Source organism: Miscanthus floridulus, chromosome 10 (genome assembly GCF_019320115.1).
Source record: "Miscanthus floridulus cultivar M001 chromosome 10, ASM1932011v1, whole genome shotgun sequence".
NCBI classification, from domain to species: domain Eukaryota; kingdom Viridiplantae; phylum Streptophyta; class Magnoliopsida; order Poales; family Poaceae; genus Miscanthus; species Miscanthus floridulus.
Window position 1 is genome coordinate 44,424,322 of NC_089589.1, and position 24,841 is coordinate 44,449,162.

Consider the following 24,841-nt stretch of genomic DNA (forward strand, 5'->3'; position numbering starts at 1 on the left):
CACCCCATTGATTGACATTGATAATCTCGACCCTATAAGTAATACTATCTATATTTGGAACCTTTGTCGTCATTGATGACAAAGGGGGAGAGAAACAAAGATAAGGGGTTTGGGGAGAGAAACAAACATAAAGAAAGATATCTTGATATATGACATAGGGGGAGAGATATAACAAAGGAAAGGGATCAACTAAAATTTTGAGCACACAAGTAGGGGGAGCAAGCTCATGAACTTGTATGGTGCATTCAAATGTGCATTTCATATGTATGCTTGCATGGCACAAGTATTAAATTTACACATCCATGATTGTGTGATGAATGTTAGTTGTAAGATTGAATGATGAAATGAAATCACTAGATAACTTTCATTTCCAAATAAGTCTTTACAAGTGGTATCTTTCAAAAATATGTTTCCAAGTGATATTGAGCTAACCATGGTGCTAAGGATGGTATATTGGTGCACTCCGATTGGTATCACGCTTCAAAGGTCCATCTCTTATACCTTAGCATTATTTGGTAGACATTGACTCCTATATTTCCTATCTAAGCATATGTGCAAGCTACAATCCAAATTCTTAGTACATATGTAGGGAGAGCAATTGCTACCACTTAGGGTTCATGAAACTTGTCCATATCCTTTTACACATGGTAAATATGCTTGGGCAAGCAACATGGATTCAATTGAATTTCAATTAATATCTTTGTATAAGGTTTGTCATCAATTACCAAAAAGGGGGAGATTGAAAGCTCTAGTTTGGTTTTGGTGAATTGATGAAACCCTAAGTGCTAACCTAGTTTATCAAGTGATTATGAGATAGGTAGCACACTTCAAGTAGAGAAGCTAATGAAGATCATAACATGACAAATAGTGATGGCATGGCGATGATCAAGGGCTTAAACTTGAAATGAAGAAAGAGAAAAACAAAAAGCTCAAGGCAAAGGTATTATTTGTAGGAGCTATTTTGTTTTGGTGATCAAGACACTTAGAGAGTGTGATCACATTTAGGTTTGATAGCCATACTATTAAGAGGAGTGAAACTCGTATCAGAATGCGGTTATCAAAGTGCCACTAGATGCTCTAACTCATTGCATAAGCATTTAGGATCTAGTGGAGTGCTAACACCCTTGGAAATGTTTGTGAAAATATGCTAACACATGTGCACAAGGTGATACACTTAGTGGTTGGCATATTTGAGCAAGGGTGGAGAAGTTAGAAGTGAAAACAGAGGTGATGCCAGCGTCGGTCAAGTGACCGGACGCTGGATCCAAAAGCACTGGACGTTGACTGCCTGCATCCGGTCACGCTGACTGGCGGTACAGTAGCTAGGGTTTACCACCGGATGCTGGGCTGTGTCCGATCGAGGTGGACCGGACGCGTTCGGTCGAGGAAAATCGATTTTCGACCCTTACTGTACTCGACCGGACGCTGTGGCTCCAGCGTCCAATCAGTTTTGCCGGAGCATCCGGTCAGGTTCGTAGCCGTTGAAATCTGACGAACAACGTTTGAAGCTGGTGACGCGTGGCATCCATCAGTGGACCGGACGCTGAGTCCATGACCGGCTGTGGCTCACATCTTTGGCCATTTTCATTAACATAGCAACCTTGTGAGCTAAGCCAAAGGCCTCCCACTCATCTCCATCATTGAATCATCATCATAGTGAGATTGAGAGTGATCCAAGTGCATTTGCTTGAGTGATTGCATCTAGAGGCACTTGGTGTTCGTGTTTCGCTGCAGATTTCGCTTGTTACTCTTGGTGGTTGTAGCCACCTAGACAGCATGGAGCAGCGAGGATCATCAAGCGGAGGTGGTGATTGTCTCCGGCTCCGATCATGGTGATTGTGAGGGGTTCTTGGCCTTTCCCCGGCGGAGCGCCAAAAGGTACTCTAGTAAATTGCTCGTGGCTTGTGTGATCCTCATCTTGTGTTGGTTGTGCGGCACCCTATTGAGGGTTTGGCGTGTGAAGCCAATTAGCGCATGAACCTCCAAGTGAGTGAATCGCCACAATGAGGAGTAGCTTGCCGGCAAGCAAGTGAACCTCGGTAAAAATCATTGTGTTCATCCTTTGATTCCGAGGTGATTGGTCTTCATTGTTATTCATCCTTGTGGTTGATTGGTTCACTCCTCTATATGGCGGTATAACTATCTTGATCACTCTCTTTACATTATCGCAAACTAGTTGACAAGCTCTTTAGTGTAACTAGTTGTGAGAGCTTGCTTGCTTGGTTGGTGTGGCTCTTTAGTTAGTTTTTGAGAGCACACTAACATAGGGTAGTGTCATACCTCTTGTGTGAATCGACACTATCTAAACTAGAATTGTGGTAGGTGGCTTGCATTTTGAGTAGGCTAGCGCAACACTTGCTTCGCCTCATAATTGTCTAACCTTTTGTTAAGTGTTGTTGTAGAAATTTTTATTAGGCTATTCACCCCCCCTAGCCATTAGGACCTTTCAGTTGTGGTTGTAGTATCTCCGCAAGCCTTCTAGGTATTTAGCTGTGTGGATGCAGGAGATCAAGCATTCTTCCTCAGCCCTGTCGACATCCTCTGTCTGAACAGCTGCGACTTACTCTTCATCATAGTTTTCCACCCTAGGTGCTCAGAAGGCAATATCCGCTGGTAGTATGGCCTCTGAGCCGTAGACCAAGAAGTATGGGGACACAACGGTGCTGCGACTAGGTTGGGTGCGCAGTGCCTAGACCACAGCTAGTAGCTCCTTGAGCCATCTGCCCGGATGCTTTTCTTCTTTCTGATATAGCCACTTTTTGAGGGCATCAAAGATCATGCTGTTCGCCCGTTCGACCTGGTCATTGGCTCTAGGATGGGCAACGGAGACGTATTTGATGGAGATGCACCAGTCTTCATAGAAATCCCAAAAGTGATGGCCAGTAAACGTAGTTCCGAGGTCGGTGATGATGTTGTTCGGGACACCAAATCTGTGTATGATTTCTTCGAAGAGCTCAACTGCTTTCTTTGTAGTAGCTGAAACGAGCGGTTTGTACTCAATCCACTTGGAGAACTTGTCGATGGCGACGTATACATACCGGAAGCCACCTGGCGCTGGCTTGAAAGGTCCAATCATATCCAGCCTCCAGCATGCGAAAGGCCAAGATGCTGGTATGGTCTGCAGTTCTTGTGTCGGTACGTGTATTTGCTTGGCAAAAAACTGGCATCCTTCACAGCGTCGGATGAGTTCTTCTGCATCGGAGATGGCCGTGGGCCAATAAAAACTGGCTCGGAAAGCTTTGCTGACCAGGTTTCTCGAGGCCGCGTGATTACCGTAGGAACCAGAGTGAATTTCGAGAAGTAGCTTCACTTATTCATCTTGGGTGATGCATTTCTGCAGCATCCCTTCCTTGGCACTTTTCCTCATCAAGTTGCCGTCTACCAGCATGTAATGCTTGCTTCGGCAAATTAGGCGTTCAGTTTCGGTCTTGTTGGCAGGTACTTCAGTGTTGGTGAGGTACTTGATGAACTGCTCCCTCCAATCGGTGACCGGCGGAGGTACCGCAAGTACCAACTGCTCGGCAGGGGGAACCTCTTCAACTTCCTTCTCTTCTTTAATGGATGGCGCCAAGAGATCTTGAACGAAGACTCCTAGTGGAACCACGGTGCGAGAAGAACCTATCTTTGAGAGCTGGTCGGCTGGCTAATTTAGGTCTCGTACCATGTGGTGATACTCGATACCGTAGAACTTCCCTTCAAGCTTCCTGATTTCAGCGCAGTATGCGTCCATCTTCTCACTAGAACAGGACCAATCTTTGTTGAGCTGGTTGATAACCAGTGCGGAGTCCCCGTATACCATGAGGCGTTTGACACCGAGCTCCACGGCTATACGAAGACCATGGAGACATGCTTCATATTCCGCGGCGTTGTTGGAGGCCAGAAAGTGTATCCAGAGGACATAATAGAGCTTATCATTGGTCGGCGTAATGAACAGAATGCCCGCACCAGCACCGTTGATGTTGAGGGCGCCGTCGAAGTATATCATCCAGTGCTCGGGGCAAGTGGCGGCAATGGGTTCTTGGATCTCAGTCCACTCAGCGACAAAATCTGCAAGCGCCTATGACTTAATGGTAGGTCGGCTTCTGAATTCGATGGAGTAAGTGCCGAGCTCAATATCCCACTTAATGATATGGCCATTGGCCTCTTTGTTGCAGAGAATGTCCCCCAGAGGGAACTCAGTGACCACGGCGATCTTGTAGTATTCAAAGTAGTGTCGGAGCTTGCGCAACGTAATCAGAATGTCGTATAACAGCTTTTGTACCTGAGGGTAATGAGTTTTGGGCTCATTAAGTACCTCGTTGATGAAGTAGACTGGACATTGTACTTTGTAAGCGTGCTCGGCTTCCTCGCGCTCGACGACGATAGCTGTGCTGACGACGCGAGAAGTAGCGACGATGCATATCCGCAGAGTTTCATCTGGACGTGGCGCCATCATGATCGGAGGCTTTGTTAAGAACACCTTGAGCTGCTCAAAAGCTGAGTCTGCCTCCTCCGACCAGGAAAAGCGCTCGGAGGCCTTAAGGAGCTTGAAGAAAGGTAGCCCTTTTTCACCGAGGCGTGATATGAAGCGGCTTAAAGCTACCATGCAGCCTGTAAGCTTCTGTATATCCTTGACGCATGTCGGCCATTTCATATTAGTGATGGCGGAGACCTTGTCAGGGTTAGGTTCGATGCCTTGAGCACTGATGATGTAGCCCAGCAGTGTACCGGATGGAACTCCAAAGATGCACTTTGAAGGGTTTAGCTTCCATCGGTACTTGTTTAGGTTGGCGAAGGTTTCTTCGAGGTCGGCGATAAGGTTGTCGGCGGTCTTGGTCTTGACGACCACATCATCTATGTAAGCTTCGACATTGCGATCGATCTGTTGGTCGAGGCACATCTGTATGGCCCTTTGATAGGTAGCCCTGGCGTTCTTGAGTCCGAAGGACATAGTTGTGTAGCAGTATGCACCGAAAGGCATAATGAACGACGTCTTGATCTAGTCTTCTTTCTTGAGGGAGATCTGATGATAGCCGGAGTAACAATCAAGGAAGGAGAGCAGTTCACAGCCGACAGTAGAGTCTACAACCTCGTCTATCCGAGGCAGGCCGAAGAAGTCTTTAGGGCAGTGTTTGTTAAGATCGGTATAATCAACACACATTCTCCATTCTTTATTCTTTTTTTGAACAAGAACAGGGTTTGCTAACCAATCTGGATGATACACTTCTTTTATAAATCCAGCAGCTAAGAGCCATTTTATTTCTACCCTAATAGCCTCCTTCTTGTCTGGCGCGAATCGGCGGAGTTTCTGCTTGATCGGTTTGGCGGTCGGCGAGACATTCAAGGAGTGCTCGATCTTCTCCCATGGTACCCCCAGCATGTCTGCAGGTTTCCAAGCAAACACGCCGGCATTGGCACGTAGGAAGGAGACGAGCGCGCTTTCCTATTTGGGGTCAAGGTGAGCCCCAATCTTCACAGTCTTGAAGGGGTCATCGAGGCTGACCTCCTTGACTTCCTTGGACTTGGTGGAGGCGCGAGGAAGCTCCAGCTCTGGGATCTCCATGTCATCGGCGGGCGCTGTCTTGGCTTCGGCGACCATGCTAGCCATCTGGATGGAGAGGTCGATGGCTTCGGTGAGAGCGAGACTCTCTGTCTCGCAGGCGTAGGCAACGGAGAGGTTGGCCCGTAGAGCCAGGACTCCTGCAGGTGAAGGCATCTTCATCACCAGATAAGCGTAGTGCAGTACGGCCATGAACTTGGCCAGAGCTAGCCGGCCAAGTATGGCATGGTATGCGGTGTCAAAGTCAGCGACGTAGAAGTTGATATGCTCGATGCGGTAGTTGCTTGCCGTGCCGAACTGTACTGGTAGGGTGATCTCTCCAAGTGGTCTAGATGCCCCGCAGATACCACACCCCAGAAGGAGGAGTCCAAGGGTGTGAGATCTGTTATCGCGAGGCCCAACTCCCTTAGGATCCCAGCGAATAGTAGGTTCAAAGCACTGCCACCGTCGACGAGGACTTTTCTGAAGAGCACCTTCTGGACGGTTGCATCGAGGACGAGGGGGAAATGCCCTGTGTAGGGTAATCCGCCCACTGATCGGCCCTGCTGAAGGTGATGCGGACCTCAGACCATAGGCGATAGCTGGGGTTGGCGGTGGTTTCCTCTAAAGTGACGGTGAGCACTCGTCGGGCGGTGAGCTTCTGTTCTCTTCTGCTCTCGGTGGAGGCGAGGCCCCCGAAGATGGTGGCGACCACCTTGTCATGGTCCTGGAAGGCATTGTTATTGCCCCCAGGTGCTCGACGGCCTCCATTCCTGTTGTTGGCGTCGTCGTCTAGCTTTTTGTCCTGGAACTCCTTGGCCAAACCGAGGCAGTCTTTCATCTTGTGTTTGGCGTTCTTGTGGAGGGGGCACGGGCCGTTGAGGATCTTCTTGTACTGCTCGTCGTAGTTGCGCTTGGCGCGCGGCTCATTGACGGTAGCGACACAGTGGTCTGGCCGGCGACGGCGATTCTGACTGGGCTTGGATCCTTCTGGCCGATCACGGCCACTGTCCCGGTGGAAACTGCGGTCATCGTAGTGGCGGTTGTTGTGGCGTTGATTGTCGGGGCGGTCATCGTAGCGGTGAGGCAGGCGATTTGTGCCTGTATCCTCGTTGAAACACACCTCAGCTGCCTCCGCATCAGCGTACTGGTTGGCGGTCGTGATCATCTCGCCGATGCCTACAAGTGGCTTGCGGTTGAACTTGGAACGGAGCTCACGGTGATGAAGTCCTTAGACGAAGGCGGTGATGACCTCAGCTTCCGTGATGTTGGGAATAGAATTCCTCATCTCGGAAAAACGTCTGATGTTGCTGCGGAGGAGCTCGGATGACTTTTGGGTGATGCAGTTGAGATCATGCTTGGTGCCCGGCTGCGTACATGTAGCCATGCAGTTGTCGATGAAGACTTTCTTCAGCTCTTCCCAAGATCCGATGGAGTCCGAGGCAAGGCTTGTGAACCAGCTCATGGCGGCTGGCGTGAGCATGACAGGGAGATAATTTGCCATGACGTTGGTGTCTCCTCCGGCAGCACGGACAGCAGTGGCGTAAGCCTGCAGCCACTGAGTTGGGTTCATTCTTCCTTCATAGGGCTTGACCCCAATGATTTTAAAACCACGGGACCACTGGAGTGTTCAGAGCGCCCTGGTGAAAGCTGGGGGCCCTTCCGGGTTGTCGGTGCCGTTGTCTACAGCGTTGCCGACGGCGATCGGCTCCAGAGCTGAGTCCGGATTACCGTACTCTTGCTCATACTCGTGGCGGCGGCGTACTTCTTCATGGCGACCGAAGCGACATTGCTCGATACACCGTCGTGCATCCCGGAGGTTACTGAGGTGCACTCGAGCATCCTGTTCGACCTCCTGGTCGTGCTGGCGATGATGCTCAACGCGGTGGCCCCGGCTCCTCCCTGGGGAGGTAGTGACTGGTCGGCGAAGCGGCTTTGACTGGGGCGGCGATTTGATCTCGGCACAGCTGATTGTTGAATCGTGCTCGTGGAGCACTAAGGTCTCTGATCCTCTCAGATCTCGTTGACTTGACAGTGTGCCGCTTTCAGCATAGCAGCGACTTTGGTGAGCTCGGGCGTCTGCGGGAGGCGGGCAAGCTCGTTGGCGGCCACCGCCAGATTGGCGCTTGGAGTTTTGAAAACATCGTGGCTGTCAACGCGGAGAAACTCTTCGTCAAGGTTGCGATGGAGCGGCCTTCCTTGCGAGTCGAATTGGTTGTCACGAGCGGCCTCGGCCATCACAAGGGCACGCTCGTTTTCACGGCGCTGCGCGCGGTTGATGTTCCTGTTTTCATGAGCTGCGCATTCCTCATCGGTTTCGCCGTTCCTAGGGGGGCTGTCGACGCTGACGTTGAAGATCGGGGGAGGGGGTTGCTCGACGAAGGTTTCGGCGAGGGTCTCTGTGGAGCCCTGGGATTCGGAGTCTGGATTTTCCTCCAGGATGGTTTGGAGGGATGCTCCAGGGCATCGGCTGGCATGCAGCATGTTGATCGTCGGCGGAAGCTGGTCGGCGATCTGATCGGCGAGAGGATGGATATCCCCCACCTGGTCGGCAAATTTGCCCCACAGGGCGTCTTGGTATGTAGCGGCGGTGTTGGCGAGCCCGAAGGGTAGGGCCGTAACCCCCGGAGTTTGCCGAGCAGCTTCCGTCAGATCCGAATCGGAGGGTGATCGGCGCTGAACGAAAGTGTTCAGAGCCGACTCGGCGACGGAGAGGCAATCGACGAGCTTCAGACCGACCCGATCGATGGATTCGATCATATCGTCATTGCTGATGTGCCTCCTCTAGTAACGAGGAAGCGAGCGGCGAGTTGTTGATGAAGGCGACCTTGGAAGTAGATCCAAGATCGGATCTGCACTTGCTGGTGCGGGGGTGGTCGGCACAGAACGGATCTGCACCGGCTCGAGGAGCTCTCCGACTCCGTCAGCGTTGATGACCCACGAGATGGATCCGACCGTGAAGATCTGGCTGGGCTGCGGGAGGGACGAAGAGCCTGCGGAAAAAGCCATCTTGTTCGACAAGGAAACAGCACGCACACCCCTACCTGGCGCGCCAACTGTCGACAGAATATCGTCGGCAGTCCTCCGAGGGGTATCCCACGAAGGTAGATTGATCGGCAGAGGAGCGCGTGATCAAGAACAAGAAGGCAACAGAGACACACGAGTTATACAGGTTCAGGCCGTCTGTATGACGTAATACCTTACTCCTGTGGTCTGTTGGTTTGTATTAGATATCGTATAATATGTCGTGTTTTTTGAGGGGGTCCCTGCCCGTCTTATATAGTCCAGGGAGCAGGATTACAAGTCGGTTAGATCTGAGAGATAACCGGAAAGTAATAACAGATTATAAGAATCATGGGATCATACGTATCCTAACAGATCTCGTAGTATCTTCAAGATATCTTTCCCTATGTCTTGTGGGAGGCGCCGAGCAGAATCGTGCTCCGCAAGACTTCGTCTTTTAGGCTGGACCGCCCCTAGGGGCGTAGCCCATATAATCTGCCGTGGGTATCCGGGGTGGTACCACAGGATGCCCTACAGCGAGAATAATTACCGTATGAAAATTGTAACCGACTCCGCGTGCAGGCCCCTTCCTACTCCGATCCTCTGCTAACAGCATTCAAGTCAGTCCCGTGACATCACTGAGCTCGTCTCCAACCATGTCACGGACGGGTGGTGGCAGATACATAACGTCGCCTTCAACGATAGCCGTGGCCAGTGGACTCTCGGCCGCGAGGGGTTGCTCGACGCCCTTGGCTGGAGCCTGAGCAGGCCATTCGACTAGAGTCTTCTCCTCTGGCACTGGCAGCTCGCCACGGACTTCTGCTTGCACCACATGGCCAGGACTCCTGAGTCCTGAAGCTCAGCAAGCCGTCATCCATAGCATGGCCGTTGCCCGACTACATGGCGCGGCGTACCTGCTGTTCGTCAACCCGGAGATGCTGATCCCCGGTGCCAGGCGCAGCCTGTTCAGAGACGACGCTTACAAGGAACTCGAGGGTATTATTCCACCGGACGACGCCCAACAGTTGCTAGGTGGTCAGGAAGAGCTTACCAGTAATATAATCCGTAGGCTAAGGGAGACTGCAGGGAGTTCAGGTTCAGGTGTGGTTCCTGACGCTTTGGGCAATCGCCCAGATGCTCGTTGGTTTACATGGAGAAGACGTGGACAAGGTTTGGAGGGTGGTTCAGGCCGTGTGGGTGGAGATGTGCCTGCTTCTCTGCCGGAAGGTGCAAAGGCTACCTGCACGCCGTGTGGGTGGTTCAGGCCGTGTGGGTGGAGATGGGCATGGAGACCTTGGCGGAGAAGATGCAGAGCGTCAGCTGCCGGAACCGGTGACAACAACGATGTGGTGCTTACTATAGACTAGTTGTGGGCAATAGTGCCATCAAGGTTGCCTCAGCTGCCGGAGCCGGTGACAACAACGATGTGGTGCTTACTATAGACTAGTTGTGGGCAATAGTGCCATCAAGGTTGCCTTTTATTTTCTCTATATGAAACATGTTTCGAGAGCAATGCGCACATGTATCATTATAGATTAAGGTTTGTAAACAATGGGCACAATGGCACATACACCCATGCAGCAACACAGGATCGGAGGTACACTTAGGGCCGTTCGGTTAGCCTGTTTTGGACCTTTCCACGCCCGGAATCATTCCAGTGCTATATAAATTAACAAAGGAACAGTGCGACTGAGAATTATTCCCACGTAACCAAACGGGCCCTTAAGCCGGTACGAAGCCACATGGTGGACTGACAAAACAAAAAGATTGCATCTGTCGTGCAGAAGAGAGTAGCAAGGGCAACACTTTGGATCTGAGAATGAACAAAACACTCCGGAGACAGGAAATTTCTGCTATCAAACATTCTGGCCACTGATGGACGACCCAGCTGCCGTGGGGCCCTCGTATAGCTCCGTCCTCTGCATCTTCTCCGCCAAGGTCTCCATGCCCATGTACAAGAGCAGGAGCCAGACGTAGGACAGGTACTCCCCGCCCGTGCCCAAGCTCTTGGCGTGCAGGTAGCCTTTGCACCTGCTGGCCGAGAAGCAGAGCATCTCCACCCACACGCCCTGGATCACCGTCAACATCTTCTCCTCGTTGCCCTTGTGCGAATCCATGAGATCCTCGGCGACGCTCCAAGCCTGGCGAACGACACTGCCGCCTGCTGAGCCCTGGACGCCGTCGTCGTGGCCGTCCCTCTTGAGCAGCTGGATGACCCTGTGCGCGAGGCCCCTCTTGACCCGCCCCCGCGGCGTGCGCGGAGGATCCTCCTCGAGCACGTCCATGAGCTCGCCGCACGCGTCCTTGAACAGGTTGCGCCGGGCACCGGGCATCAGCATCTCCGGCTTGACGAAGAGGAGGTACGCCATGTAGTTGGACATCTCCCTGCAGCGACGCGCGGCGGCGCTGGAGCGGGACGGGTCCTTCTGGAGGAGGTGGAAGCAGAAGTCGGTGGCGAGGTGCCAGACCAGGACGCTCTCGTCGAACGGCCTCGACACGCTGCTCATCACTACCATGGACGGTATGCCGGTGCGCTCAACCCCGGCGACCTCCCTGCTGAGACTGAGAGTCCACTGGCCCCGGTAGTCGTTGAACGCCCGGAACGAGTCCGCGCCGGCAATGTGACCCTCCGTCCACCCTCCGGCGACGTGGCCGTGGACGAGGCCGGTGATTTGTTTGGACGACGAACCCTTGCACGTCGTCATGGTCCAGAGCTGGTCGACCAGGTCCCTGCAGCCCAGCCAGGCTGCCACCTTCATAAGCCAGGAATGCTTCCTGCTACGAGCCACGTACCCAATGAGGTTGTACTGCGCGACCTGGTCCGGCCATGTCCGGTGCCCGGTACACAGTCGCTCTATCCTGCCAAACGTGTGGTGGATCACGGTGGGCAAGACGTACTCCATGACGAGAGCAGACCATAGCAGCGCATACGTGATGGTGACGTCGGTCGGGTCCTGGTCAGTGCCGCCGTCGCCGTAGTAGAACACCGCGATCGCCCCCAGCAGGGTGGCCGCGGCTATCGTCCGAAGACCTCGAGCCGAGGTGAGCACCTTCCAGCGGCTTATGACAACGTTGTTTGCAAAGAAATGCGAGATGTCGTGCAGCTTCAGTGATTCCTTGGTGTAGAGCTGATGGAACGTTGCGGAGAGGTTGGATTTCACCAGGCGATGGGCTGTGTCCGGGTTGCCACGCACCAGGTGTTTCAGGCAGCTGAGCCGACCGGAGTAGGCGGGTGCGAGGTCTACGCATAGGTTGTAGGGCTTCCAGATTTCCTCTACTTTACAAGTGTCGTCGTCGTCGCCGCCGCCGCCGCTGCCAGATGGCTCCTGCTGCAGTCTTCCCCTTCCATGGCTGGCCTGGAAATGCTGCGTTGCAGCTCCAACGTACTCCTGAAGCGAATTGATCTCGCTCTCGCCCTTCCCTTCTGAGCCAGATGAAGAGTCCACCAGGCTGTTGACGCTGACTCTCTTCAGGTCCCAGGGCTTGCATACGCATTTGGTAATCCCACAGAAGAACAAGAGAAGTGCTGGCGCGAAGATTCTCCCGTAAGCCTTCATCTCTTCGTTGTGGGCCCCGAAGGCCTTTATCCCGTCAATAGTGGATTTTGGCCATGACTTGACGAACACATAAATAGCGGCCACCACCTACAATAACACGCCACACAAGAGTGAGCATATATGTGGATGGACTCTTATAGTCGGTAAAGAGCTCGTGAAGTCCATTATGACACCCCCAAGCAATTTATCATGGAGAGTCCGAAAAGAAATCCTCAACTCAAAAGTAAAAAACCTTATGTCCTTCAACTTTAAAGCCTAGACAACTTATCTTCTACAATAGTCAAAATTAGTTTTTGAAGAGATCTTTGTTTCAGCCATGAAGTATAGAAAAGCTGTTGTGCCTTTGTGCTGTGGAAAAAAACGAAAGGTGTTTGGTAGAAATTATGCTTCACGAAAGCAACTACTTCTAAAAAAGCTACAAAGCACCTCCTAGAAATTGAACCAAACACAGCCTTACCATATGGTCTTTTTTTAACATCAGGCATCCAAAAAATTCTAGAGATATATTAGGAGGAGAAAGAGAGACACCAATAAATTATTTGGCACTTGTAAAAAAATTATCCCTGGAAACTTCCAAAAATTAGATTGGCCACTAGGAAAACAAAAAAGATGTCTACAAAAAACTACAAATTTCCAAAAGCAATTTTGTTTTTAGACCCGATATTTTTTCTTGGCCCGACCTAACAATCCTGGCACTTGATCAGGTCCAATATGAATGCAACACACCGAAATGTTGGTTGCATCACATTTGAAAGGTTTTTGAAATGCATTTATACAATGATTATATTGTTTTGAGAATATTCTAGATTTTCCAAGACATTTTTCCTTTTTCCTAGAGCTCAATCCAATTTTTGGAAATTTTGGAAAATAGTTCCCTAAGATTCTAATATTTTATTTGGGTTTCCATTATCCCAATATATCTCTAGATTTATCTCTGATCTTTTTAGAGTCTTGAAGATACTTTTCATGGTTAAAAAATCTTACCTTGTCTATGTTCATGAGATTATTTGTTGAACTTTAAAAAGATGATGTGCCTCAAAACCACATTTAACTGTTGTAGGGGATAATTTGCTCGGTTTTTAAAGTTAGAGTTTGTAATATTTCTTGTTTCTGAGTTAACGTTTTTTTTTCAAATATGAATTTTGATATGGCTCTATAATTTTGATATAAACTTTATCTTCATCCCACTTTATTTGAAAAAAGATATGAATTTATTTGTACCGCAACTATTTTTAAGGACTTTGAAAATCGATTTCTAGTGACGGTGGACTTAAGAAAACTGCCCCTAGAAATCACCTATTTTTAGAGACAGATGACATAAGCAACCATCCTTGAAAACCTTATTGTCAGAGACGGTTCATTTAAGCCGACCGTCCCTGAAAATGGGTATATTTTTAGGGTTTACTTAATAGAATCGCCCCTAAAAATATATTTTCAGGGACGGTTCATAAGCTACAATGCTCCTCGCCATATACTTGCAGGCAGTTTCTTATGTCGTCTGCCTCTGTTAGAAATGGGAGCCATGTTCAAAAATCATTTTCTGTACTAGTGTTTGCAACAAGTCCAGGGTGTCAAATGGACTTCACTCCTAAGGAAAAATTGAATCTAATGCGTTCATTTGTATTGTACACCTAAGAGATCTACCTATTTAAGAGTATGTTGCAGTATCTGCAAGAACATTTTAATTTATTGATGTGGCTCATATATAATTTATCACATAATTCCAGTAAAATACAATATGATGGAGACATCAGCTGTGGATAGAAACACACGCTAAACCAATGCGATGTGCTCAACGAGGTCCAATATTTGTAACTGAAACCTTTTCACCTGAAAATTGTTTATAGGGCAGAATATTTATCAAAATATTCATAGAAGTTAATATAAAAAAGATATGATCCTACACTTGATCAAAAGCGAATGTGTGGGATAGTGGTAGGGGCACGAAGGCAGTCGATCATAGGTTCAAATTCTAGAAAATGCACGACCCATGAGACTTAGCTGGTGTGCTTCTCTCGGGATAAAAAAAATTGATTTCTAAAAATCGATTTTCATGGCAACCATGCTCTAGAAATCGATTGATATGGACGGTCGGAAATCCTCCACTAGAAAATGCTTGATTAGGCAGTTGGTCCATAGAAATCGACTCTAACCCCCTCTAAAAGTGTGATTCATGTTTAGGGTCGGTCAGAAACCACCTCTAGAAATGCTTGATTTCTAGGCACCCTTGGTTAGAGGTGGTTAGGACAACCCCAATTATGACTGCCTCTAAACATGTTGTCTTGTCAGAGACGCACCAAGCAATTGGCTGAGGGAGGTATGCGTGAACGAGTGCTGCTGGATGAGTTGGAGTGATATGGGCTTGGCCCAGTAGAGAGTAGGGGCTGGGGTCAGCCCATGTAAGTATGAGACGAGACGGCGTTGCTGGTATGCAAAACGCAAAAGCTAACACGCGCCTGGTCACGCTCGTGCGGCAGCGCGCGACTCGCTGGCCCACATACAAAAAGCAAATGAAAGGCCAGAGGTTTGGCCCGCCTATGCCCATGTGCAGGAGAGGCAGGCCTGTGGACTCCAAGTCGAGGGTAGGGCTAATTTTTATGTATTTTACATAGTGGTAATCAAAATCACTTGTCAATTGCTCCAAATATAACGTGCTACATACTTTAAAATTAAACTTGCGACACACAAAGTCATGCAACTTATAGTGTTCTTTTAGTTTCAGTTTAATGAGTTATGAGTTTCATTTTTCAGTCGCCTTTTCAGTTTAATGAGTTTTGAGTTTTCTTTTTTCAGTTTTTGTGTTTCAGTTTTCCTTCCAGGTTCCAAGGCCTTCCTAAATCCTACAGATTAGTTCTTTTTTCATTGTTTCTTTTAGTTTCAGTTTAATTAGTTATGAATTTTACTTTTTCAGTCACCCTTTCAGTTTATTTAGTTTTGAGTAACATTTTTTCAATTTCTGTGTGGCCTTTAGTCTCATTTTTGTTTTATTGTTTCTTTAAGTTTCTGTTTAATGAGTTTTGGGTTTTATTTTTCAGTTATCCTTTCAGTTTAATGAGTTTTGAGTTTCATATTTCCCTATTAGTTTCGAATGTCTTCCTAATTTCTGCGTATTAGTTTTTCTTCAATATTTTCTGCTTTTTAATATTTGTGTTTTTTTGTTTAAATGTTCCTTTTAGTCTCATTTTTTTATTTTACTCTTTCTTTTATTTTCATCTTAATGAGTTACGTGTTCCATTTTTTCAGTCAACCTTTTAGTTTAATGAGTTTTGAGTGTCATTTTTTCATTTTTTGTGTTTTAGTTTTCCCTTTCATATTCAAAAACCTTCCTAAATCCTATACATTAGGTTTTTGTTTCATTGTTTCTTTTAGTTTTAGTCTAATGAGTTATGAGTTTTATTTTTTAGTCTCTCTTTCAGGTTCGAATGCCTTCCTAAATCGTATATGTTAGTTGTTCTTCAATATTTCCTGCTTTTAAATGTCTTATATTTTTTTTAAATGTTTCTTTTAGTTCTAGTTAAATGAGTTATCAAGGAGAAAATTGTCACGTATTTGAAGAATACTTGCCTTCAGATGCAAGATTTCATTATTATACCACCCATAAATTGCCATTAGATCTTAGTAGCAACTTAATATTGCATGGTAGTAACTTCTTTCGTAATTCTGCTAATACATATTACACATAAATTGTTACTAGAAAAAAATTCTTCGAAACATATGCAAGTGGATCTAGTTTTGTTCATCTCGTCACATAGAACACAACGGTGCAGACGGAATTGAAAATGGATACACCATTATTCAAAATGTATAGAACATTAAAGTAAATGTTTTGGGTTTTCTTAACCTACATCAGGATGACGTCATAATGAAAGTGACATTTGCAAATGGAAAGGACATGGGGCGGGGGAGGGACAAGCGCGCGCGGCTGATTCACGCACGACGTCATACTGAAAGTGACATTTGCATGTTGCTGGCCATTTGAAACGAAATCTCTACTACGCGACCCGTCACGCTCTCCACAATGGCGTGACCCTAACAGTGTCCTATGCAGAAACTGGCTTTTTTTGTGAACCACCCACCCTACTAGTTACAGTAGCTAGTTACCCTATCTACCGAAACAAATATCGCAAAGCTTAAGCAATCATAAGCAACTAAGCAAGTGGCTTAATCGTAAGAGTTTTAGCGAAAAAATTAATCACATTCACATCACAGGGAGTTCTACGATTGGTAGAACTTTAATAGATGCAGTCTATTCTATGCAGATGTTTAATTAGGAGCTTTGATCCAGGCATGCACTGACCTTAGACACCGCTGTTAGGACATGCCGTCTCCACAGCTCGTTGTCTTCGATGTTATAGGCCGTTATGCTGTCCTGGCCGCCCAGGTGAACCAACATGATTGGCGCCCATAGCAGCTCCACGCCGGCACGGCTGCTGCTGCTGCCGGTGTCGCACCAGTGGGAGTTGAAGAGGGTGGCGAGGGCGTAGATGGCCACGGCGTCGCTGCCCAGGTAGGCCAGCCAGATGAAGAGCCTCAGCAGACCTGGGATTCGATGCTGGCGAAAAGGGCCGCAGACGAAGAGGAGCCACTAGATGACGAGGCTCGCGACGACGAGGATGCGCAGCTGGTTTCCTTGCCAGAACTCCAGGGCTTCCGCGAAACCGGCCGTATTGTTCTCAGTGGACTCACCCATCTCTCAGATCGATCTCAAGGCTACTACTAGAAAATAGACCTTTCACCCACTTCGATTTTAGCCTTTAGTCTCGATATTTTTTTACGCTCGGGACTAAAGCACTTTTAGTCTCGGTTCGTAATACCAACTGGAACTAAAAGTCATCTTTAGTCCCGGTTGAAGTCATCTTTAGTGTCACCAACCCGGAGTAAAAGTTCACATTTTAGTCCCGGTTGGTAACACCAACCAGGACTAAATGGTGACCTTTTAGTCCTGGTTGGTGTCTTCAACCGGGACCAAAGGTCTTTTACCCGGGACTAAAGGTCTCCCACGAGTCTATTCAAAAGGAGAGCGCACATGACTCTGTCATAAGTGGTGTGCAGTTGAGTTGGTAATGTACCTACGCGCGAGGAGAGAGATGTTGGGTTCGAATCTCACGTAGAGCAAGCGAGGCCTCGAGGATTTTCTTTATTTTTTTTCTTCTGTGGGTGACCTTTAGTCCCGGTTCCCAGACCCGGGACTAAAGGTGTGAACCTTTAGTCCTAAAAATTTAGTCCCGGTTGAGAAAACTGGGACTAAAGGGCCTTCTCAACCGAGACTAAAACCCGTTTCCCTAGTAGCAGCTGATGAACGTGGGCATGGGAATGGTTGGATAGGGCCGGGATAGATGTCCAAGCTCCCGTCCTAGCTTGTTCCTCCACTTAAATGCATGCGGCTAAGGTTGTGTGAGCTATTGATCCATATATAGTAGTCCTCATGTCCTCCCTAGTTGGCTACTTGCATTTGTTCTTTGCTTTTCTTGCTGACCCCAGTTGACTAGCGTAGACTCGAAGATCTTGGACCAGATAGACTGAAAAACTGCAAGGGTTCATGCATGTAAGCAAAATTCTACTACTTTGCAGGTTTTGAATTTACTATAACTCTCAGCCTTAACTTGTCCGCTGGAGGCCGGAAAGATGAAATAGCATACTGTCGGGTACCTTAGAACGGGGTACCCCAAGCAAACATCAAATGGGTCGCAAAAGTCCCATCTATAAAATAAAGCTAGATGGTAAGCCGTGGGCCCCTCACCCGCCACGACCGAGCCCACTGGGTCCTCCTCCTCCTCGCCTCGAGCCTCGAGCAGGAGGTCTCGGCATCCTGCCGCAAACTCCGCCTCGCGCGAGGCTCTCCATGGAAGGCCTCGGTAGGGGGCGCATTCTCCGTATCGCGCGAGGCCTCAGCAAGGAGTCCGATCTCCGTCTCGCGCGAGGCCTCGTTCTTCGTGTCGCTCGAGGCCGGCTCGTCCGCAGCCCGTCGCCCCCCGCCTCGACCGACCCTCCCGACAGCGCATCATGTCTCATTAATACTTCAACCACTCCCGCAATCTCAGCCGGACGATGGCTCGACGCCACAGAATGGCCGACGGGACCCGAGGTCGCATCAGCGCCATACCGGCTGGGACAGGGCACGGCGGGGATTACCGGCCACTGTGTCCTAACGCTGTGCCCACGATCAGCGCCATACCGGCTGGGACAGGGCACGGCGGGGATTACCGGCCACTGTGTCCTAACGCTGTGCCCACGATCAGCGCCCACACTACACCGTGCCCCACGATCCCCGCCTCGAAAACAACATCACACGGACAACTTGACCTAGGTCATCACCGCCTCCAAGCCGACGCACCAGATCAGCCGCCCACTCGAGGCCTCGGCACTATACACCAAGGTCTCGGCTATCTGGGAGTTCGTGCCTGCCGAGACCCCCCACTGCGGTGCGGCCTCGGCACCGACCAAGCCTCGGCCTCGCGCACAGTCTGTCCATAGTGGTTTGCACGTCCACCGCCGCACCCACTCCGAGGCAGTCCCAGGGCCCTCACGACGCACAGGATCAGATGGGACTAGCACGCCGCCCCAGTGCTCCAAGGACGGACCACTCCGACAACCACGCCGCCACAGGAACAGGCCACAGGGCTTGGACATGTCGCCCCTGTTGGCACGACGCTGCATAGTTAATACATGTACCGTCCTTGTCCTCCCTTCAACTATAAAAGGAGAGGACTTGGGCCATTTAGAAGGGAACAGGGGAAAGAACGCCTTGTAACACACACACGCACGCATCTCGGCCACTTGAGAGCAACGTCTCAGAGACCCCGCACGACACCTTGCCGAGACCTGGGACTAGCTCCCTCTCTCCCTTAGCTTATAACCCCCTACTACGAGCACTTCGGTGCAAGGAATACAAGATCGATCTCTCAGACTAGACGTAGGGCTTCGATTGTCTGAACCAGTATAAACCTTGTGTCTCTTTGCATCACCATCCGGAATTGGGAACACGCAGAACAAATTCACTGGTTGGTTGAGGACCCCCCGGTCCGAAACACCAACAGTTGGCGCGCCAGGTAGGGGCCTCTGCGTGTTAGTTTTGTCATCCCAACAGGTTTTGGATGGCAGACCCCGTACGACCATTGCGTCTCGGCATGGTGGTTTGGTTTGGGAGCCTAGAGTTCATGTCTCTAGGGCATGAGTACGACATGGTACTCCTCACTCCTCGAGCCCCACCGTCCGACGATGAAGTCACGCACCGGCAGCCCAGGCGCAGGTGGCGCCCGGGCGGCCGCTCTCGCCGCGCTCGCTAGGCACGACGCGAGCATGGCCACCCCGACGCTATGCGAGTTCAGGGCGGCACGCCGCTCCCCGCCGATATCCTATGACCAACTGTTGGCACAGGGTCCCTGGCTGGGGACCTGTCTAGCCTGAGCTTGGGCAAAGGAAAATCGCCGGTGGCACACGGCGATGCCCAGTCATCAAGCTCCACCCCACCACCCCCTGAGGAGCCGACCCCGGCGGAGCAGAGTTAGGTGACGGCACCATCCCCATACCCCTTTGGGTTGAGAAATGCCGCCGCCTCTTACGCCTACGCTTACACTGCCCCTCACGAGGATCCCTCGGAACGCCGCCAGCGCTTCGCTCTCGACCTGAGCACCCACGCCGACTCCTCGGACGAGGACGAGGCATGGCCCGGAGTGGATTTCTCCGGACTCCATGACCCTGGGGCTTTGCGCCAGTTCTTGGCCGCAAGCGACTACTGCTTCGGCTACTCCGACTTCGACGACGAAGGCACCCACGACCCCACTCGCGAGTGTTTTCACGTCGGGCTCGGGATGCCGAGGGCGGGCGAAGAGGACGAGGGGGCAGGTAGCCGTTCCCCGCTTCGCCCAGGTGCGGGCGCCGCCACGCCCCCACGCAATGTCCTGTCGGCCGCACAAAATGAGAACATCGCTCTTGCACGACCTCAGCGCCTAGACCTAGAACAGCTCCGTGAGCTCCAGGCCAAGGTCGAACAAGACCAACTCCTTCTACAGCAGCTTCGAGACTCTCTCATACAGGAACAATGAGGTCACGGCGAAGGCAGGGGAGCCCGACGGAGGGCCCGCGATGTGCATCACCACTTCCATGACGACGAAGGGAGTGAGCAACCCCTAGTCTTCAATCGCGCAAGCCAGAACGTCGCGGCTGTGGCAATGCTGGTCCGCGCAATGCCCGAGCCTTCTACCACGGAGGGGCGGCAGGTCCGCGGCGAGCTCTGGGATCTCCTAGAGACCGCCGCGGTACAGCAGGCCGAGAGTTCCGCCTCCTGACGACACGGGGGCGCCTCGAACCTACCCACGGCACCGCCTCAGTAGGACAGGGAAGCCCCGGCTCGTCCCGAGCCCGACCGAGCGCCAATAGCCCACAGGGTCCCCGTGCTTCTGGACTGCCTCGGCAATCGACATGAGGTACAGGGAGACCATGAGGTGGTCAGCAGGCGACGACGCCATGACAACGAGGGGCCCGCTCGGGGCTACCACCCACACCGAGGCGGTCGCTACGACAGCGGGGAGGACCGCAGTCCTTCCCCTGAACCGCCAGGCCCTCGGGTCTTCAGTAGGGCCATCCGCGCTGCTCTTTTCCCCATCCGGTTCCGGCAACCAGCCAATCTCGCGAAGTACAGCGGCGAGACCAACCCTGAACCCTGGCTTGCCGATTACCGCCTGGCCTACCAGCTAGGTGGCATAGACGATGACCTGCTCATCATCCGCAACCTCCCCTTGCTCTTGTCGGACTCACAAATCCCTCACAAATCCCTCATCATCAAGCACCTTCCTCCCTCACAAATCCACGACTGGCGCAACTTGGTGAGGATCTTCGTCGGGAACTTCCAGGGCACATACGTGCGCCCTGGGAACTCCTGGGATCTTAAGAGCTGTCACCAGAAGCCAGACGAGTCTCTCCGAGACTTCATCCGGTGCTTCTCCAAACAGTGCACCAAGTTGCCCAGCGTCGGCGACTCGAAGATCGTCCAGGCTTTCCTCTCCGGCACCACTTGTCGGGACTTAGTCGGAGCTTTTGTTTTGAAAATTCCGGTTCCTTTCACGTATGGAGGTGTGGAGAATAGCCTGTTGTCAAGGGACACAGCTGCTCCCTGCCATCGAGGTTCGGGGGTGGCCAGCAAGGTCGGGAGCATAGGGATGAATGAGGCTGCGGTCGGAGAGCACAAGGGAGGTGGAAGCACCCTGCTGTCGCGCAAACACACCCATAGATTGCAGCAACTAATAGAGCAAAAGTTGAGAGAAAGAAATAGACTCATAGAAATGGAGGACAACAATATCACGAACAATATTCGGACCTTTCCATTGGTTCGTGTTAAACATGATGACCGAACTGGATGATATAGGTAGGCGATAAAAGAGGTGTACTAGGTAGAAACTAGCAAATGGGACAGAGCATATGACTTATCCAGAGAAATAAGCTCCAGACGACCAGCAGGAAAAACATGACCACAATTCCACAAACAATCCTGGACAATCGCTGTACAGTGCAGCAGAGACAGCATAGACGAACTAGTGTCACACTATATCTCTTCAACTGGCTTACATACTTATAGCATAAGACCCTCTTCTTTTGTGTAACATTATTTCTGCAGCAGCTTTGCTGTCACTGTCACCTGTGAGGCCTATCTTGGGTCGACGACTGGACCACCCTCATCTGTTTCCTCTTGCAACTCTGACCTCTGCGTCTTCTCGGCCACGGTCTCCATCCCCATGTAGAACAGGAGGAGCCAGACGTAGGAGAGGAACTCCCCTCCCTTGCCCAAGCTCTTGGCGTGCAGGTACCCTCTGCATCTCCCGGCGGAGAAGCAGAGCATCTCCACCCACACACCCTGCACCACCCTCCATAGCTTTTCCTCGTCCGATTGCAAGCTGGTGAGGAGCTCATTGGCGATGGCCCAAGCGTCATGAACCATGCGGTCCATGTGTGAACCCTCTGTACCCAGTAACCTATCGATTATATTTTGGGCAAGTTCTTTCTCCCCTTGCGGCGCCGGCTCGTCGTTGTACAATGGAATGCCCTTGAGTTGCTTGTACATGGCTCTGAATAGGCTGCGCCTGGCACCGGTCATGAGCATCTCTGGGTTGACGAACAGCAGGTACACCATGTAGTTGGATATCTCCTTGCTGCGACGGGCGGCTTCGTAGGCAGCTTCGTGAGCAGGAGACGGGTCCATGTGAAGGAAGCAGAAGTCCGTGGCGAGGTGCCAGAGGAGGACACTCTCGTCGAACGGCCGCCGCAGGGCCCAGTCGAGGCTACCGTTGCACCCTTCCCGCTTGAGAGTCCATTGGCCCCGGTTGTCGTTGAAGGCCCTGTAGGTGGCCATGTCCTTTATGTGATCCTCCGTCCACGCTTGGGCGATGTAGCCGTGGACAAGCTTGGTGATCTCGCGGGACGACTTGGACGGCTTCATACACCACAGCTGGTCGATGTAGTCCTTGCAAACTAGCAATGTCGCAAGCCTCCTGAGCTTCCTGTGCTTCTTGTTGCGAACGATGTACCCTATGAGGTTGTACTGGGCAACTTGGTCTGGCCACCTCGCTTTCCTTATAAAGGGTTCTCTAATCATTTGAATAGTGCTCATCACGGGTGGTAAAATGTAATCAAGGGCAAGTGCAAGCCAGAGCAAGATATTAGTGATCTTGACATCCGTGCGGTCATAACCTTCTGTATGGTCCTTCAGGATTGCAAAATTCATTGCGGCAGCTAAGCAGGTTACAGTAGCCCTCAGGATGGTAACCTTTTCTATGGCATCCGGCAGGTCTACTTGAATTTGAAATGGTTTCTTGGTGTAGAGTCTATCAAACGTCACAGAGAGGACAGACCGCACCAAGCCATCAACTCTATCTGGATCATGCACCATGGCCTTCAGGCACCTAAGGCGAGCCGAATACGGAAATGGAAGGTCTACGAAAAGATCGTTGGGCTCCCACCATTTCCATACACTGTTGTCCAGGGGTTGGTCAGTGCCCGATTGTTGACCTCCGTGGCCTTCCCGAAAATTCTCCGTTGCAGCTTGTATGTATTCGTCAAGTGAGCTAACATTACGAATTTTTTCTAAGCCTGCAGAAGAGTCGACGAGGCTATTGATGCTTGCCCTTTTCAACTCCCATGGCTTTAGTACGCATTTGAAAATCCCAGCAACGAACAACAGAATCCCTGCTGCAAATATTCTCTTATCTTGTGGCCACGAGTTACGAAACACGTATACTGCAACGGCGACCTGTAAATTACATATAAGTACACCTCACGGTGGGAAAAGTAAAGCGAATCGCACCAACACATATGGTGGTTAATTACCTGAGACACCGCTGTTAGGACATGCCGCCTCCATAGTTCGTTGTCTTCAATGTTATAGGCAGTAATTCCATCTTGCCCGCCAAGGTGTATCAAGAGGATGGGCGCCCACAACACCTGCAGCCTGGCGCTGCTCTCATGTCTGGTCACCCATTCTTGCGTCCTCTGCCGGTTGAAGAGGGTGGCCAGTCCGTAGATCGCAACAGCATCGCTGCTGAGATAGGCCAGCCAGATTAAGAATCTGAGCCAAGACGGGATGCAACGCTTGCGCAAGATGCCTGCAAAGAAGAGGAAGCACTGGAGGAAGAGGCTTGTCAAGACGAGGATGCGCAGCTGCCACTCCTCCCACCATCGCAGCGCCTCGGAGAAACCCATCCTGGAGCGCCCCTTGTCTCAACAGCTGTATATAGCTAGCGAGGACGAGCGCAACGGACCATCCAAGATATCTCTTTTAGACAAGAGAGTTGAATGATGATTCTGTTGCTTTCTTCCAATAGTTTCACTTCACTGACGCGTTTTCAGTGGGGAACGATTAGTTTTCTTTCCAAACGGTCCGTATATTGTCGTCCAAAGTACTACTTCATGTCAATTTCAAGCGTAATTATTTCACATGACGTTAAGTCCTGCCGTAGCCTGCCCGCCGGCTAGCCACTGCCAAACAAAAGACCGGGAAAGGATCAAGGTGCACGGTCACGGAATTGCATCCGTTTCTTCTCCGTGCTCACACGGAACCGCGCATCACCCGGTCGCGCTCACTCCATCCTCGTCCACTCTCCCATGTCCAACACCGGCGGCGCACCCCCTACCTCCCCGACGGGCTTGCTCTGGTGACGCCGCTATGGAGACCGTCACTATGGAGACCGCGGCTAGTGACCGTAGAATGGAAATCCAGTCTGGCAACCTGAACATGTTCATGACAGCTTTCTGCAGCAGCAGTGATTTCTTGGTGTAGAGCCTCTCAAAACATACAGAGAGACAAGACTGTACCAGACAGTGTGCTTCCTCTGCATTATGCACGTGTTTCAGGCACTTAAGGCGACGGTCATATGGAGGTGCAAGGTCAACAAATAGACCAACCCTCGTCGCTGCAGGATGACGTCTGCGCTTCACGGCCAGTCTGAACATATATACTGAGTTACCGCGCGCTCGTACGTGTTCCTGAAGAGAACTAATCTCGCCAATTTTCTCTGAGCCAGAAGAGCCCACAGTATTATTGATGCTAAGTTGCTAAGTCTCTTCAAGTCCCATGGTTTCAGTAAGCATTTGAGAACCCCAAAGAAAAGAAGAATTGCTTATCCCAAGATCATGTTATTATTTCCTGAGCCCACAGTATTATTGATGGAACGTCCTCTGGAACCCCCATCCCAAGGCCCGCGTCACGAAACGTCGCGGTTGTAGTCGAACCGTATCCACGTGAACTTCACGCGCGCCACACATGCGTCGTCTT

General features: G+C 50.7%; 1 protein-coding gene and 1 pseudogene across 1 annotated transcript; both read right to left on the reverse strand.

Moving 5' to 3' along the window:
- Window positions 1-10,257: 10,257 nt before the first annotated feature.
- LOC136484808 (uncharacterized) lies at window positions 10,258-16,768 on the reverse strand (annotated as a pseudogene).
- Window positions 16,769-21,332: 4,564 nt separating this feature from the next.
- LOC136490126 (uncharacterized) lies at window positions 21,333-23,887 on the reverse strand. The gene is made up of 2 exons (XM_066486607.1): window positions 23,398-23,887; window positions 21,333-23,320 (listed from the first exon to the last, which is right to left on the reverse strand). The coding sequence occupies exons 1-2, from the start codon at window positions 23,767-23,769 to the stop codon at window positions 21,722-21,724; spliced, it is 1,971 nt and encodes a 656-aa protein (XP_066342704.1). The 5' UTR covers window positions 23,770-23,887; the 3' UTR covers window positions 21,333-21,721.
- Window positions 23,888-24,841: the final 954 nt, after the last annotated feature.

Bases quoted from the DNA above. Each gene is read 5' to 3' on its own strand.
- LOC136490126 (XM_066486607.1), bottom strand. From the start codon at position 23,769: ATGGGTTTCTCCGAGGCGCTGCGATGGTGGGAGGAGTGGCAGCTGCGC. The intron at 23,321-23,397 runs GTAATTAACCAC...TGTAATTTACAG, and splicing joins TCCTAACAGCGGTGTCTCAG to GTCGCCGTTGCAGTATACGT.